At 49.9% G+C, this 12,518-nt stretch overlaps 1 protein-coding gene across 1 annotated transcript in view; it reads right to left on the minus strand.

Annotated features, from left to right (window-relative positions):
* ACOXL (acyl-CoA oxidase like) overlaps window positions 1-12,518 on the minus strand; it is a 687,302-nt gene that overhangs the window by 300,843 nt on the left and 373,941 nt on the right. Inside the window, exon 12 of the mRNA XM_082249749.1 lies at window positions 10,077-10,230. Within this exon, the coding sequence (XP_082105875.1) occupies window positions 10,077-10,230 (154 nt within the window). The remainder of the gene's footprint in view (window positions 1-10,076; window positions 10,231-12,518) is intronic.

Consider the following 12,518-nt stretch of genomic DNA (forward strand, 5'->3'; position numbering starts at 1 on the left):
CGCACCAGGGAACGGGCAGCAAAAAGCCTTTGGAAGAAAATTGCCAGGCCGAAAACCTGATCCTTAATAGTACTCAAGGCCAACTTTCGATCAACTCCCCGTTGAAGGAGAACAAAGATCCGGGTCACCGAGTAAGAGCGATCCCAAAGAGACTCACACAAGATTGGCCCTGGAGACAATAAATCCTCCCTGAGAGGAAGTTTCCAAGAAGCACCTGCGGCTAGTCTAACCTGGTCGGCATACCAAGCTCGGTGAGGCAAGTCGGGAGCCACGAGAATGACCGGAATCCCTTCCGCCTCTATCCTGTGAAGAAGTCTTGGCAGCAACTTGAGAGGAGGAAAGGCAGACAGCAGCTGACCTTGTCCCATCCGCGTTTGCTCACACACAACTATGCCGGCGTCATCCTTGCACAGGTGACCATGCCAAACTTCTCAGCATCATTCATGTTGAACTTAGCATAATTTCTTGCGTACAACAGAACCCATGGTGCCACCAATGCATCTGCCAGTGGGTCCCGGGAGCGGGCCACAAACCTATGCACTATCCTGTAGATGCAACGCCAACAGATCCATGGCAGGAGTGCATCTAAGACCTGTAGACTGATGCAATCCATCAGCCAATTTTCCACACCTGGAAAGGGAACAGCGGAGAGAGCTGGAACAAGGCGCTCTGCCCAACGAAGAATGCCTGTCACTTCCAAGACAGCAAGGACACCCATGGTGCCCCCCTAGTGAATGACATAAGCCACGGTCGTGGCATAGTCCGAAGAATGCACAATGGAAAGCCGCAGGTGCCTGGTCCAGTGAACTAGGCAAAGCCAGACCGCTCTAAGCTCCAGGACATCGATCGGTAACCTGGATCTTTCAGGGACCAAACTCCCTAAGCAGAGAACCTGCCGAGGACTCCTCCCCACCTGGAAAAGCTTGCATCCGCGGTGACAATTGTCCAGTAAAAAGGGAAGGAAGGATTCCAGATCAAGATACCTGGTTCAGCCAGATCCGAGTGTCCAGAGAGTATGGAGTCTAGTCCCATTTGATAAGGATTGCCTTCTGAGGGATCCTCGAGATTGAGCGAAAGGGACCGTCTGAAAGACAACACCATCAGTCCCAGAACTTGCATGCGGGTCCGAAGGGACGACCATGTCTGAAGTTCCAAGAGTTTTTTCCCTTGAGGGATAAACACCCTGACTGAGGACGAGTCCAAAGTCAGGCCCAGAGAGTCCAGTCTCATGGAATGGACCAGGGAGGACTTCTGAAGGTTCAGAACCCACCCAAACTCCTCCAGAGTGCTCATGGTGACTTCCAAATTAGTCGTCAGCACCGTAGGGGACTCCACATGGAGAAGCAGATCGGCTAGGAACCCAGGACCGATACAACCCGCTGCCGCAACAGCACCAGGACCGTAGCCAACACCTTGTGAAGACCCGAGGAGTAGAAGCAAAACCAAGGGGCAATGACACAAACCGATAGAGATCCTTCCCCACAGCAATAACTGAGAATCCGTTGGTGTCCTGCACAAAACAGGATGTGAAGGTAGGCATCTTTGATGTCTATGGAGGCCAGGAATCCCCCTAATGTAGGGAAGCCACCATTGTGCGAACTGATACCAAGCCTTGACCCGAGCCTGAACTGCCCCATAGAGCGCCTGTAAGCGATCCGGGTACAGCCGTACATTGGAAGGGAAAACCTTACCAGGAAAAAACAAATCGAAACTCGATCTTGCTACTGAACCGCATAACATCCTGAACCCAGCTGCCTGGGAACTGGGCCAGCCGCAGGTCCTAGAACCGGCAAGGACGTCCCCCCCACCCCCACCCCATATATGGGTGAGGACACACATTTAGGCCAAGTAGGCCTCTCCGCAGGTCTTGAAAAAAGCGATCTATTGTTTGCCAGACCAGGGTCGTTTGGAACCACCCGAGGAAGTCTTTAAGGACTTTGCCACATCGACTGTCCCCAAGGGACGAAGAAACTGTATGTGAGCCGAAAAAGGAGGGAACCCGTCTGCGATGAAGGCCCTTACCCTTGTTAGCCTGTGGAAGAAAGGCACTCTTCCTCCCATGAGACCCTTACACAATGTCATCCAGGGCAGCCCCAAACAGGCGATCCCCCTCAAAAGGGAGATCCATTAAGGCCGTCTTAGAAGTTTATACTCCGCTCAACCACCGCCAAAACTGACAGGTGACCCAATAAAGGAGCCGTGTCCAGCGCGGCATGCGCCAGCTGGTCCAACAGCTCCCCCAGGGCAGGAGGAACTCCACCCATCAGGCAGAGTCTGCGTTGCAATGGCAATCATAAATACTGTTTCCAGTGCAGACCCCACCAGGGAGTACAGATCGCGGGTCACAGTCCGCACCATCCTATCCCCCGGGTCCTTAAAGGATGGGGATTCCTCCACTGGAACAACGGTAATCTTCTTCAGCCTAGAGACCAGTAGGTCCATCTGGAACAGCCCACTTACTAGAGACTCCTCAAAAGGGTAACGTCTAGCAGCCGCTTAGACACCCCACGGGAACGTCACAGACGATCCCATTCTTCATGAGCATGCTAGCAAACAAGCTGCTCCGGATGGCATGTGAGTGCCAGATGCCACCTGTGCCCCAGGCGCAGGCGCCGCTGCATCCTCCAAATTGCAGGGTGTCACACACCGAAACAACCAGTGCAACCACCAGCGCCTGTATCATGCGCAGCAGGGGAAGTAGAAATGTCATCCTCCTTATCCGAGGAGGCAGGGTGCGAGGTAACAGACCCAGCAGGAAGGCCCCCGTCTGTGGCAGCTGAGTCAGACTGAGAATCCGAGACATCACATGAGGCAGGGGTAGGTGGGGAAACGATTCAGCGCACCTCGCTCTCTCAAGGCCACCTCCACCCTGGACCCAAATGCTTCTCGAACCGCTGAAAATGCATTGATGGACAGTGGAGAACTGGAAGGCCCTGCGGCCTCCGTGAGGGGGTCAGGTGGGGACACATGGCCGGCAGGGTCCATACTGAACCAGAAGAACCCGCCAGCAAAATTTGCAAAAAAAATGACATTTGTTTTTTAAAAGAGCGGCCCCACAGTGCTACAGCGCCCCTCCAAAAGGTCAGGCACGAGCTAATGAACCCCCACAGGGAGAGAGAGACTACCCACAGTAGCCCACTGTCCCCAGATAAGCAATCGGATTAGGGAGGTCTCAGCAACGGCTCAGTGAAAGGAAGTGAGCCAGGAAGCTGCCCGGGGTGAAGGGATGGGCTCCTCCCACCAAAAAACGCCTCCAGGCACACCCACCAGCCTTCACAGCAAAGAATCCACCGCAAAATGGCCGAAAACGGGTGTACCAAGATGGCCGCCATCATAGAAGCAGACGAGGCTACAAAAAAATGGCAGCCCCGCGTGGGAACGCGGTAACCAGGACCCACAGGGGGACCCCCTGCCAGCCTCACCGAGGCCCCCCCACCGCACGATCGACTGAGCGCCACGGACAGCGCACTCCCCGGCCCCCCGTGTGGCCTTCAAACTAAGTCCGAACCCCAAGTAGGCCCAAACAGTCCCCCATGTGGGGGGGAGCACAACAGGACAGAGGGAAACCCAGGAGTGCGAGGGTCCGACCATCCCAGGGAGGGGCCCGCATCCACCCCAAAATCCCCCAGGGAAGAGGGGGGGGGGGACGTTTACTCACAGTACCAGGAACACAGGCGGGCGCCATCTCCTGACAGGACCCCTCTCCACCGAAGTGTGGAGGATGACGGCCAAATAGGAACGCTGCAACATAGGCCTGGACCCTGTCGTATGGGACCTGGTGAGACGTTTAACTTCTGAGGCCAGTCCACGTCCAGTATGTCGCGGCTGACCCAGCACTGAGCTAAGGCCTGCACGCGCTCGCTGGCCAGACTGGGGTGACCACTGAATCTAGATATCCAGCCCATCGCCCGCCCAGTTCGGCATAGTTGCTTGAAGATCTCACAGGAAAAAATTCCGGAGAAAAAGGCTGGCTAAAAAAATTCTACATAAAAAAAATACTTAAATGCCAGGACCAAAGATACCCAGCAAGGAACTAGGTCCTTACTAGGCAGATTAAAACTGACATCCTATGCAGGAAGAGAGAGGGCGTAGCCAGAACGTTTTTTCTGCCTAGTGTCCTACTCCTGTAGGGGGCAGTATCACCCTACTGATATGGATCAGAGGACTGCATCCGTCAATGAACCATAGAGAAAAATAGAATTGTTTTAAGAAAAAAAAAAAGCATTGGTTTAATATAAAACCTTGTTTTGCAGGAGTACAGGACTTTAAAATATAGTAACACCCTACAAAAACCATAACACTTTTGCAAGCATTCCACTAATTGGGAGGATAGTCCAACTGTTGCTTGCTGGGAAGCCATGGTACTATACAGAGGAACCCCATGAAAATAGGTGATTTGCATATAAATTAAAAAATTTGATTTTTGACTTACAGTAAAATCCAGTTCTCTGATGTTCATTGATGGACACAGCTCCCGATATTCTTAACCATTGGGTTATACTGCCCCCTACAGGAGTAGGTCACTAGGCAGAAAAAAGGTCTGGCTACACCTATGGGCAGTCCCAGGGGATATACTCCCTCTCTCTGCTATAGGTATTCAGTTTTGTTACAAGCAGTGTCAGAAGAATACAACTCCACAGAGGGATGGGTGCAGTGTCCGTCAATAGACTTCAGAGAAATGGATTTTATGGTAAGTCAAAAATCCCATTTTCTCTTTTGTTGATTGACGGACACAGCTCCCGATATTCGTAACCATTGGAACGTCCCAAAGCAGTGTTAAACATGAGGGGTGGGAACAGCAAAATAATTCCCAAGGCTAAACAGCCAACCAGGCAACAGAAGCTCAACCAAAACAACTGGAGTCCACCTGAAAAAAAAAAACAATACACCCTCAAAGAGGATTAGGTCCTCTCAACAGCAGCCTGCAAAACCTTGCGGCCAAAACAAGCATCCACAGATGCCAACACATCTACTTTATAAAACTTTGTGAAAGTGTGCACTGACGACCAGGTGGCTGCCTTGCAAATCTGCGTCACTGACGCCTGATGACGGAAGGCCCAGGAGGTACTAAGCTCCTAAGTAGAGTGTGCCTTAACAGGGAAAGGAGGAACCTGACCCTTGATGGAATAGACCTGAATCATGGTCTGGTTGATCCATCTGAAAATGGTCGGAGAGGAAGCGGACAACCCTTTACGAGGCCCATCTGTGAGCACAAATAGGGAGTCCGCCTTCCTGGAAAACTCTGTAGCTGCCAGGTATACCCTAATTGCCCAGACCACATCCATGGCATGCAAGGCAATGTCCTTCAGATTTTTTGGTCTGGGACACAGGAAGGCAACACAATGCCTTCATTCAAATGAAAATCAGAGACAACCTTTGGGAGGAACAATGGACAGGGGCGTCATACGATCGTAGATCTTCCTAGAAGTAGATTTTCTAGCTTTTACCAGTGTATGCTTCACCGACTCAGAAAAACCGCTATCCTTCTGCATCTAGCGTTCAACAGCCAAGCCGTCAAAGCCAGCGACTGTAAAGCGGGATAGAAGATCGGTCCTTGGGACAGCAGATCCTCCCTGAGAGGAAGCTTCCAAGGAACTTCGGCGACCAGCCTCACCAGATCGGCGTACCAAGCCTGGCTAGGCCAGTCCGGAGCCACCAAGATGGCCGGAATTCCTTCTCCCTTTGATTCTGCAGAGAAGTCTAGGCAGAAGCTTGAAATTAAATGATACTGACCCCTACGGGGCAACCAGTACGTCTGTGAAGGAGCCACAAATCTCTGCACCTTTCGGTTTCTGAAAAGCCAACAGATACACCTCGGGAGTGCCCCACCAGAGACAAAGCTGATGAAACACCTCCAGATGAAGGGACTATTTCCTGTGGTCCAACGCCTGCCGACTGAGATAATCCGCCTGCCAATTTTCCACCCCGGGAATGTGTACGGTGGAGAGAGCTGGAACTAACCGTTCTGCCCACCTTAGAACACCTGCTACCTCCAGAGCCGCTAGGACACTTTTTGCGCCCCCTTGATGATTGACATAAGCCAAGGCCATGGCATTGTCTGATTAAATGCGCACTGGACAGCCCTGAAGACGATCTGTCCAAAGATCCAGACACAGTCTGATTGCTCAGAGTTCTAAGACAATGATCGGTAGTATGATCTCTTCCACCGTCCAGATCCCCAGAGCACAATGCTTGCAGAGGACACCTCCCCAGCCGGGCAGGCTGGCATCTGTGGTGACTACTGTCCAATACAAAAGAAAAAAGGATTTGCCCAGCCGAAGCGCCGGAGAACGAAGAAGTCACCATATCAGGGAATCCCTCGTTCCCCAACTCAGCTGGATCTGGTATTCCAGAGACTGGGGAGTCTTGTCCCATTTGGTCAGAATCTCCCTTTGCAGGGACCTCGTATGGAACTGTGCAAACTGAACGGACTCGAAGGTAAACTTCATCAGGCCCAGCACCCGCATGCAAGTCCGGAGGGATGATCATCTGTTGGACAGCAGGATACAAATTGCAGCCTGCAATTTCTGGAGTTCGTCCAGAGGAAGGAGCACTCTGGCTAGGGCAAAGTCCAGAGTCAGGCCCATATAGTCCAGCTTTGTGGATGGAACCAGAGCAGACATCTGAAAATGCAGAATAGTCGAACTCCGTATTGTGATCTCCAGGTTGACCACCAGAGCAGATGGAGACTCCACTCGCAGAAAGAGATCGTCCAAGTAGCCCAGTACTGTGATCCTCCATTGGCGTAGCAAGGCAAGCACCGGGGCTAACACTTTTGTGAAGACCCGAGGAGCACAGACGAGACCAAACGGTAACGCCACAAACTGATAATGCTCCTCTCCCACAGCAAAGCGGAGAAAACGCTGGCAACTGGCACATATTGGAATGTGAAAGTAGGAATCCTTGATATCGATAGAGGGGAGTAAATTCCCTTGGACAGGGATGCCACCACCATTCAAATGGACTCCATTCTGAACTTTTGTACCCGCACAAAGCAATTTAGTGCGTTGAGGTCCAGGATTGGACACACTTTGCCTTCCTTTCTGGGGACTGTGAACAGGTTTGAGTAAAAAACCTGAAAACATTCCGAAGTCGGAACCGGGACAAACACTCCTTGAAGAAACAGGTCTTGTATCGCCCGAAACAGGCCCTGTAAGCAGCCTGGGGACAGGCACAAGTTGGAAGGAAAAAACCTTGCAGGGGGACAAGAGCGAAACTCGATCATGTAGCCGGACCAAATTACTTCGTAGACCCACTTGTCTTGCATTAGGGAAGTCCATGGGTCTGGAAACCAGCAAAGACGTCCCCCACCCATGATACGGGTGAGGGCGCACCTTCATGCTGAAGGAGCCTTGACTACAGGTCTGGGGAAGCCTGATCTTGGCTTGCCAGACCAGGTTCATTTGGATACTCCTGAAAAGGCACTGAAAGGCTTCAAGCCCTTGTCAGTCAACCCTGAGGGGCGAAATAACTTTTTATGAGCTAAGAAGGAAGGCCCACGTCTATGACGAGGTTCCTTGTCCAAGGTAGTCTGGAGAAGAAAAGTACTCTTCCTCCCTGTTTAACCTTTAATAATGTAATCCAGGGTAGCTCCAAACAAGCGATCTCCTTGGAACGGAAGATCAGTCAAGGACCACTGCCAAAACAGAGAGGTGAGCCATCGGAGGAGCAGTATCCAAAGAAGCATCACAGATAAACTGCAGCCCCTGGACCAGCTGGTCCGCCAGCTCGGCAAAAGCAGGGGGGAGCTGTTCCCCCTCCAGGTCATAGCGTAAGAGCTTAGCCCACTCAGTTAGAGTTTGTGACACTAGGGCAATGGTGAATTCTGGCCTCATTGCTGAACCAGCCAGAGTGAATATATGGCGGGCCACAGCCTCCACCTTCCAGTCAGCCGAATCCTTAAAGGCTGGGGACTCTTTAACCGGAATCATAGTTGCCTTGTTTATTCTGGAAACCGGATGTTCCACCACCGGTGACACAGTCCACTTCTTAAGAAGGGACTCCACATAGGGCTAACGCTTAGTAAAGTGCTTAGGGACCCCACGGGGATGCTTTGGTCATACCCACTCTTTAACGAAAATTCTGTCAAAATAGGCAGGGAAATGAAACACCTTTGCCACTCTGGATGCCCTGTGAGTGCCAAAGGGTACCTGCACCTCAGTCGCAGCTTTAGCTGCATCCTCCATCTTCAGGGTCTCACGCATAGATACAAATCAGTGCATCCACCAGCGCCTCTTCATGTGCGGTTGCAGACGTGAAGGAATCATCCTCACAATCAGAGGATTCCAGGCGCGTTGTTGCAGACCCAGCAGGATGAGCCACATCTGCGGCGGCTGAATCAGATTCAGGATCTGATAAAACAGATGAGGCAGGGGGAGGTGGGGGGCATGGTTTGCTAGCCCGTCAACCGCAAGCCACCTCCACCCAGGACACAAAGGACTCCAGGACCACCATCAATGCATGGATGGATGGTTGGGACCCAGAGGGCTCCACAGCCTCAGAGAGGGGATCAGGGGGGAAAAGAGTGCAAAAGACTCCATGAGTCACCAGGGGGACCCCACAAAAAGTGTAAAACACTGCTAAGTGACAACCCCCACTGCACTGGCAGCACCACCTGGACACCAGGCACAAAACACCATGCAATCCTCAGCAGAGGGGGGGGGGGGGGGGTTATAATCCAGACACACCACCTGCAAAGACAAGCACCTGCAGCCACCAGGATAATCTGCACTACACGTGCGGTGATCGGGAAGTAAAATCATCCGGGAGTCAGCACCAGGGGATGAGGAGGGGCTTCCACTGCTGAAATCGCCACCCACAGGGCTCCACTGTCATGGCTGCTGCTATTTTCAATGGCAAACCACAGTGAAATGGCCCCCGGACTACACAAACATGGCTGCAGTGTATAGAACACACAGGCTACAAAAAATAGCTGCACTACGAGGCATACAGGGACTCAGGATTGGGGGAAAAGGCCTCAAGAATAGATCAAGGCAGGACAGAAGGCCCTGGCAGGGGCACCCACCAGGTACAACCCCCCCCCCCCAGCACAGTCAATCATTCAGTCGCCGGCGGAGCAACCCCCCAGCCCCCATCGCCAGTCAGCGCCCTGCCCCCACCCCAGGAAAGTGACCAGACCACCCAAACAGCCCCAGCTTATGTGGAAGGGGGGCAGGATGAGGGGACTCAGCAAGCGGATGCCTGCAGCAAGAAGGGGAACCCGGGGGATTGACTGTCCCAAGGAGGGGCCCACGTTCACCCCAAAACCCTCCAGGGAGAGGAGGGACAGCTACTCACCATACCAGGAGCCAGGTGGGAACCGCTAAAGACAGAACCCCTCGCCATCAAAATGGGGGGCTGTCAGCCAGGTGGAACGCTGCGACTCGGGCCGAGACCAGGTCATATGCGCCATCTCGAGGCATTTAACTCGCAGGCCAGCCCCCATCCAGTGGGGCTATGTCGCGGCTGACCCAGCACGGAGCTGAGTTTGGCGCGCGCTCGCTGGCCAGACTGGGGTGACCAATGGATATTGATTATTCAACCCGTCGCCCAGTTCAGCAGTTGATTATAGATCTCACAGGAAAAATCCAGGAGAAAAACATTTTCTATCTAAAAAGAATAAATTGTCAGGACCAGAGATTCCAGCAAGGTACTAGGTCAGTGATGGCAAACCGTGGCACCCCAGATGTTTTGGAACTACATTTCCCATGATGCCCATGATACACTGCAGAGTGCATGAGCTTCATGGGAAATGTAGTTCCAAAACATCTGGGGTTCAAAGGTTAGCCCTCACTGAACTAGGTCCTTAATCCTAACTAGGCAGAAAAAAACTGAGTACCTATAGCAGAGAGAGGGAGTATATCCCCTGGGACTGCCCATAGGCGTAGCCAAACTTTTTTCTGACTAGTGTCCTACTCCTGTAGGGGGCAGTATAGCCCAATGGTTAAGAATATCAGGAGCTGTCTGTTAATGAATGAGAAATTTCCTTTTGTTTTACAAATAATCAAATATGACAATATGCAACTGAGAGAATCTATCATTCATTTTGAACCGTTCAAGGCTGATATAAAACTCACCATTCCACCAGTGCACTCCCGACAGTCCTGTAGACATGACAAATTCTCCCACGTGCTATAGGCCTTTAGACCAGCAACAAGTGCTTGTAAAGGGCGATTATTTACCAGGTCTCTGTTGTGATAAACATCTTCATCAAGTATTTCTCCTGCATACCTGCATGAAATAAAATGATAAATCTCTTAACAGTTCTTACATTCTTTAACTTTCAGTTATAGCAGTAATGAAGATCTCTCTTTCCTATGATTTACATACTGAGCCCACAAAGTGTGCGGACATCCATAGATAACTGCGGCCGCCAGCTACCGGTCATTGAATTGTAAAGAGCTTGGAGGCTGCAGATAGCCGCTCCCAGGTTACATCAATATGGCCTAGTAACAAAATAGTGCAGCGCTTAAATTAAAGTGCTCAAAAAAATAATTTGTGCAATATGGCTCAAACGTGAGCACTACATAAGCTGTTTCCAGACCAGCTCGATAGCCTCCTCTGTCATACTACACATAAGGATAGAACAGAGAAGCTGACCATAGTGAAATCCCATTTCAACATTTAAACTATTTATTTATAAATATATTTCAGTTACAAATATTGGCAGCAATCAAGCATGTACAATGCACTGAGCAGAAACCAACTCTGGTCGCCAGATTCCAAAATGGTCGCGATCGGGCCACGCATGCATGGTACCTCATGCGACCTACGCGTTTCATCACATGAGACCTTTAGGGGCCATCAGGTGCTGGTCTGGAAGCAGCTTTCTTTGGTTGACAGGAATTTTAGGAGGCTCTTTTAAAGAAACGTGTGACCACAGTTGGAGTCAGTAACGAACGATTGTACCCACCAAGGATTGTGTTGACCACCTTTTGGGGTCAAAAGCTCCTGGTAAGCCTCCCGCTATGGTGGGGAGACCTTTCTCTGGGTGTCTAGACATCTCTTGCATTCCTCTTTTTTTATGACAACTTGGTGACATCTATTTAAAAGAATCTATCTAATGGCATCTATTTAAAAGAACTGTTTCCCCACTTTTGGCCTCCATTACACTTGAAACCACTACTCACAATCTCATGATAAGGACTTTATTGTTACATGTATCTGAAAGAAGTTTTTTAAGTTTATTAATTTCTACACAAACAGGATTTTAATGTTACATATGTTTCATGAATTTGTTTCATTTTTATCTATTGTACACAACAGCTCTTTTATATATAGTGCTTACGTTTGAGCCATATTGCATTACTTCTCTTTTGAGCACTGTAAATTGTTAAGCGCTGCACTCTGTTGTTCCCTATGCTGTGATACTTTTTACCTGAGTAGGTTGCCAGCAGCTTTCTTTCCACCTGGGCTCTAGCGCGAAAAATTCCCCTCTTTTTACATCAATACTGCTGACATATATACTTTGCTGTTGGTGATGATGTAATAAAGAAAAATATTAGCTGTAGAACTATTTTAGAAGGTTTATTAGACACTGCGTTACTGCTGATAAATGCAAAACTTCCTGTACTGTGATTTGCCAGTTGAGGGAAAGGGAACAGGTTTGTTTAATCCCATTACTGTGTTTAGTGCCTGGAGCCAAGGGAAACACGACTTCAGTGAATTTCTTATGACACAAGACCTTCCCTCGCTCCCACTGACCGAATGGAGAGGTGGGGGGGGGGGGGAATGAAAGGTATATAGGGGTCAGCAATAATGTGAACCAGTTGCTTTGTCCAGCAAAGTCAAAGCACAGATTTGCTTTAGGATTTCCATCACCTACACAAATTTGCAGTTGATACTTGTCATTAGGGATCAGTAAACCTGGCTGGGTTTCAGTAGGTGTCGAACACTATATTCTAATTCTTGTCTCTCTCTGTACTCACTTCGTCCCCTTCGAGGCTCTTTACTTACCTTTTCTCTCCCATACTGTCAACTTTCGTCTCAATGGCTGCCCCATCGGGGACAGTCATGGAGACCCTAAACCCTGGACCATATTAGCAAGGTCCGAATGAGGTATAACCAATATTTGAACTGTCTATGCAGCTAATCAAAACTTATAAATCTGAGGTTGGCTGTCGTCTTCTACCCTATGACACAGTTTGTTCCCAAATGGGGTGTCTGAAGGGGGGGGGGGGATACCCTTACCTTAGAATTACCTATGATAACGCATTCAATGTTTAAAAACAATTATGTTCGCCATCAGGTCATGATCTTCATATAATACCCGTTGTTATATACTCTATGCAATATATGTTGTTTTCTATGTTTTATACTGAAAGCACCAATGTTTTGCTGCCCAGATGTACAACTTCTATCTTTCTATGAAACTCAATAACAAATTATTGGAATAAAAAAAAAAAAACTAGCTGGGTTTGTTTCAGCAAACTCAGCGCAAGTCTTCAAACCCCAAACTTAGTGTTGAACCCCTTTAAATCTATAGGAGCAAAATCTTGCTATTTGTTCTGGTCTTTTTC

The sequence above is a fragment of the Pelophylax lessonae genome, assembly GCF_965119305.1.
Source record: "Pelophylax lessonae genome assembly, chromosome: 3".
NCBI classification, from domain to species: Eukaryota; Metazoa; Chordata; class Amphibia; order Anura; family Ranidae; genus Pelophylax; species Pelophylax lessonae.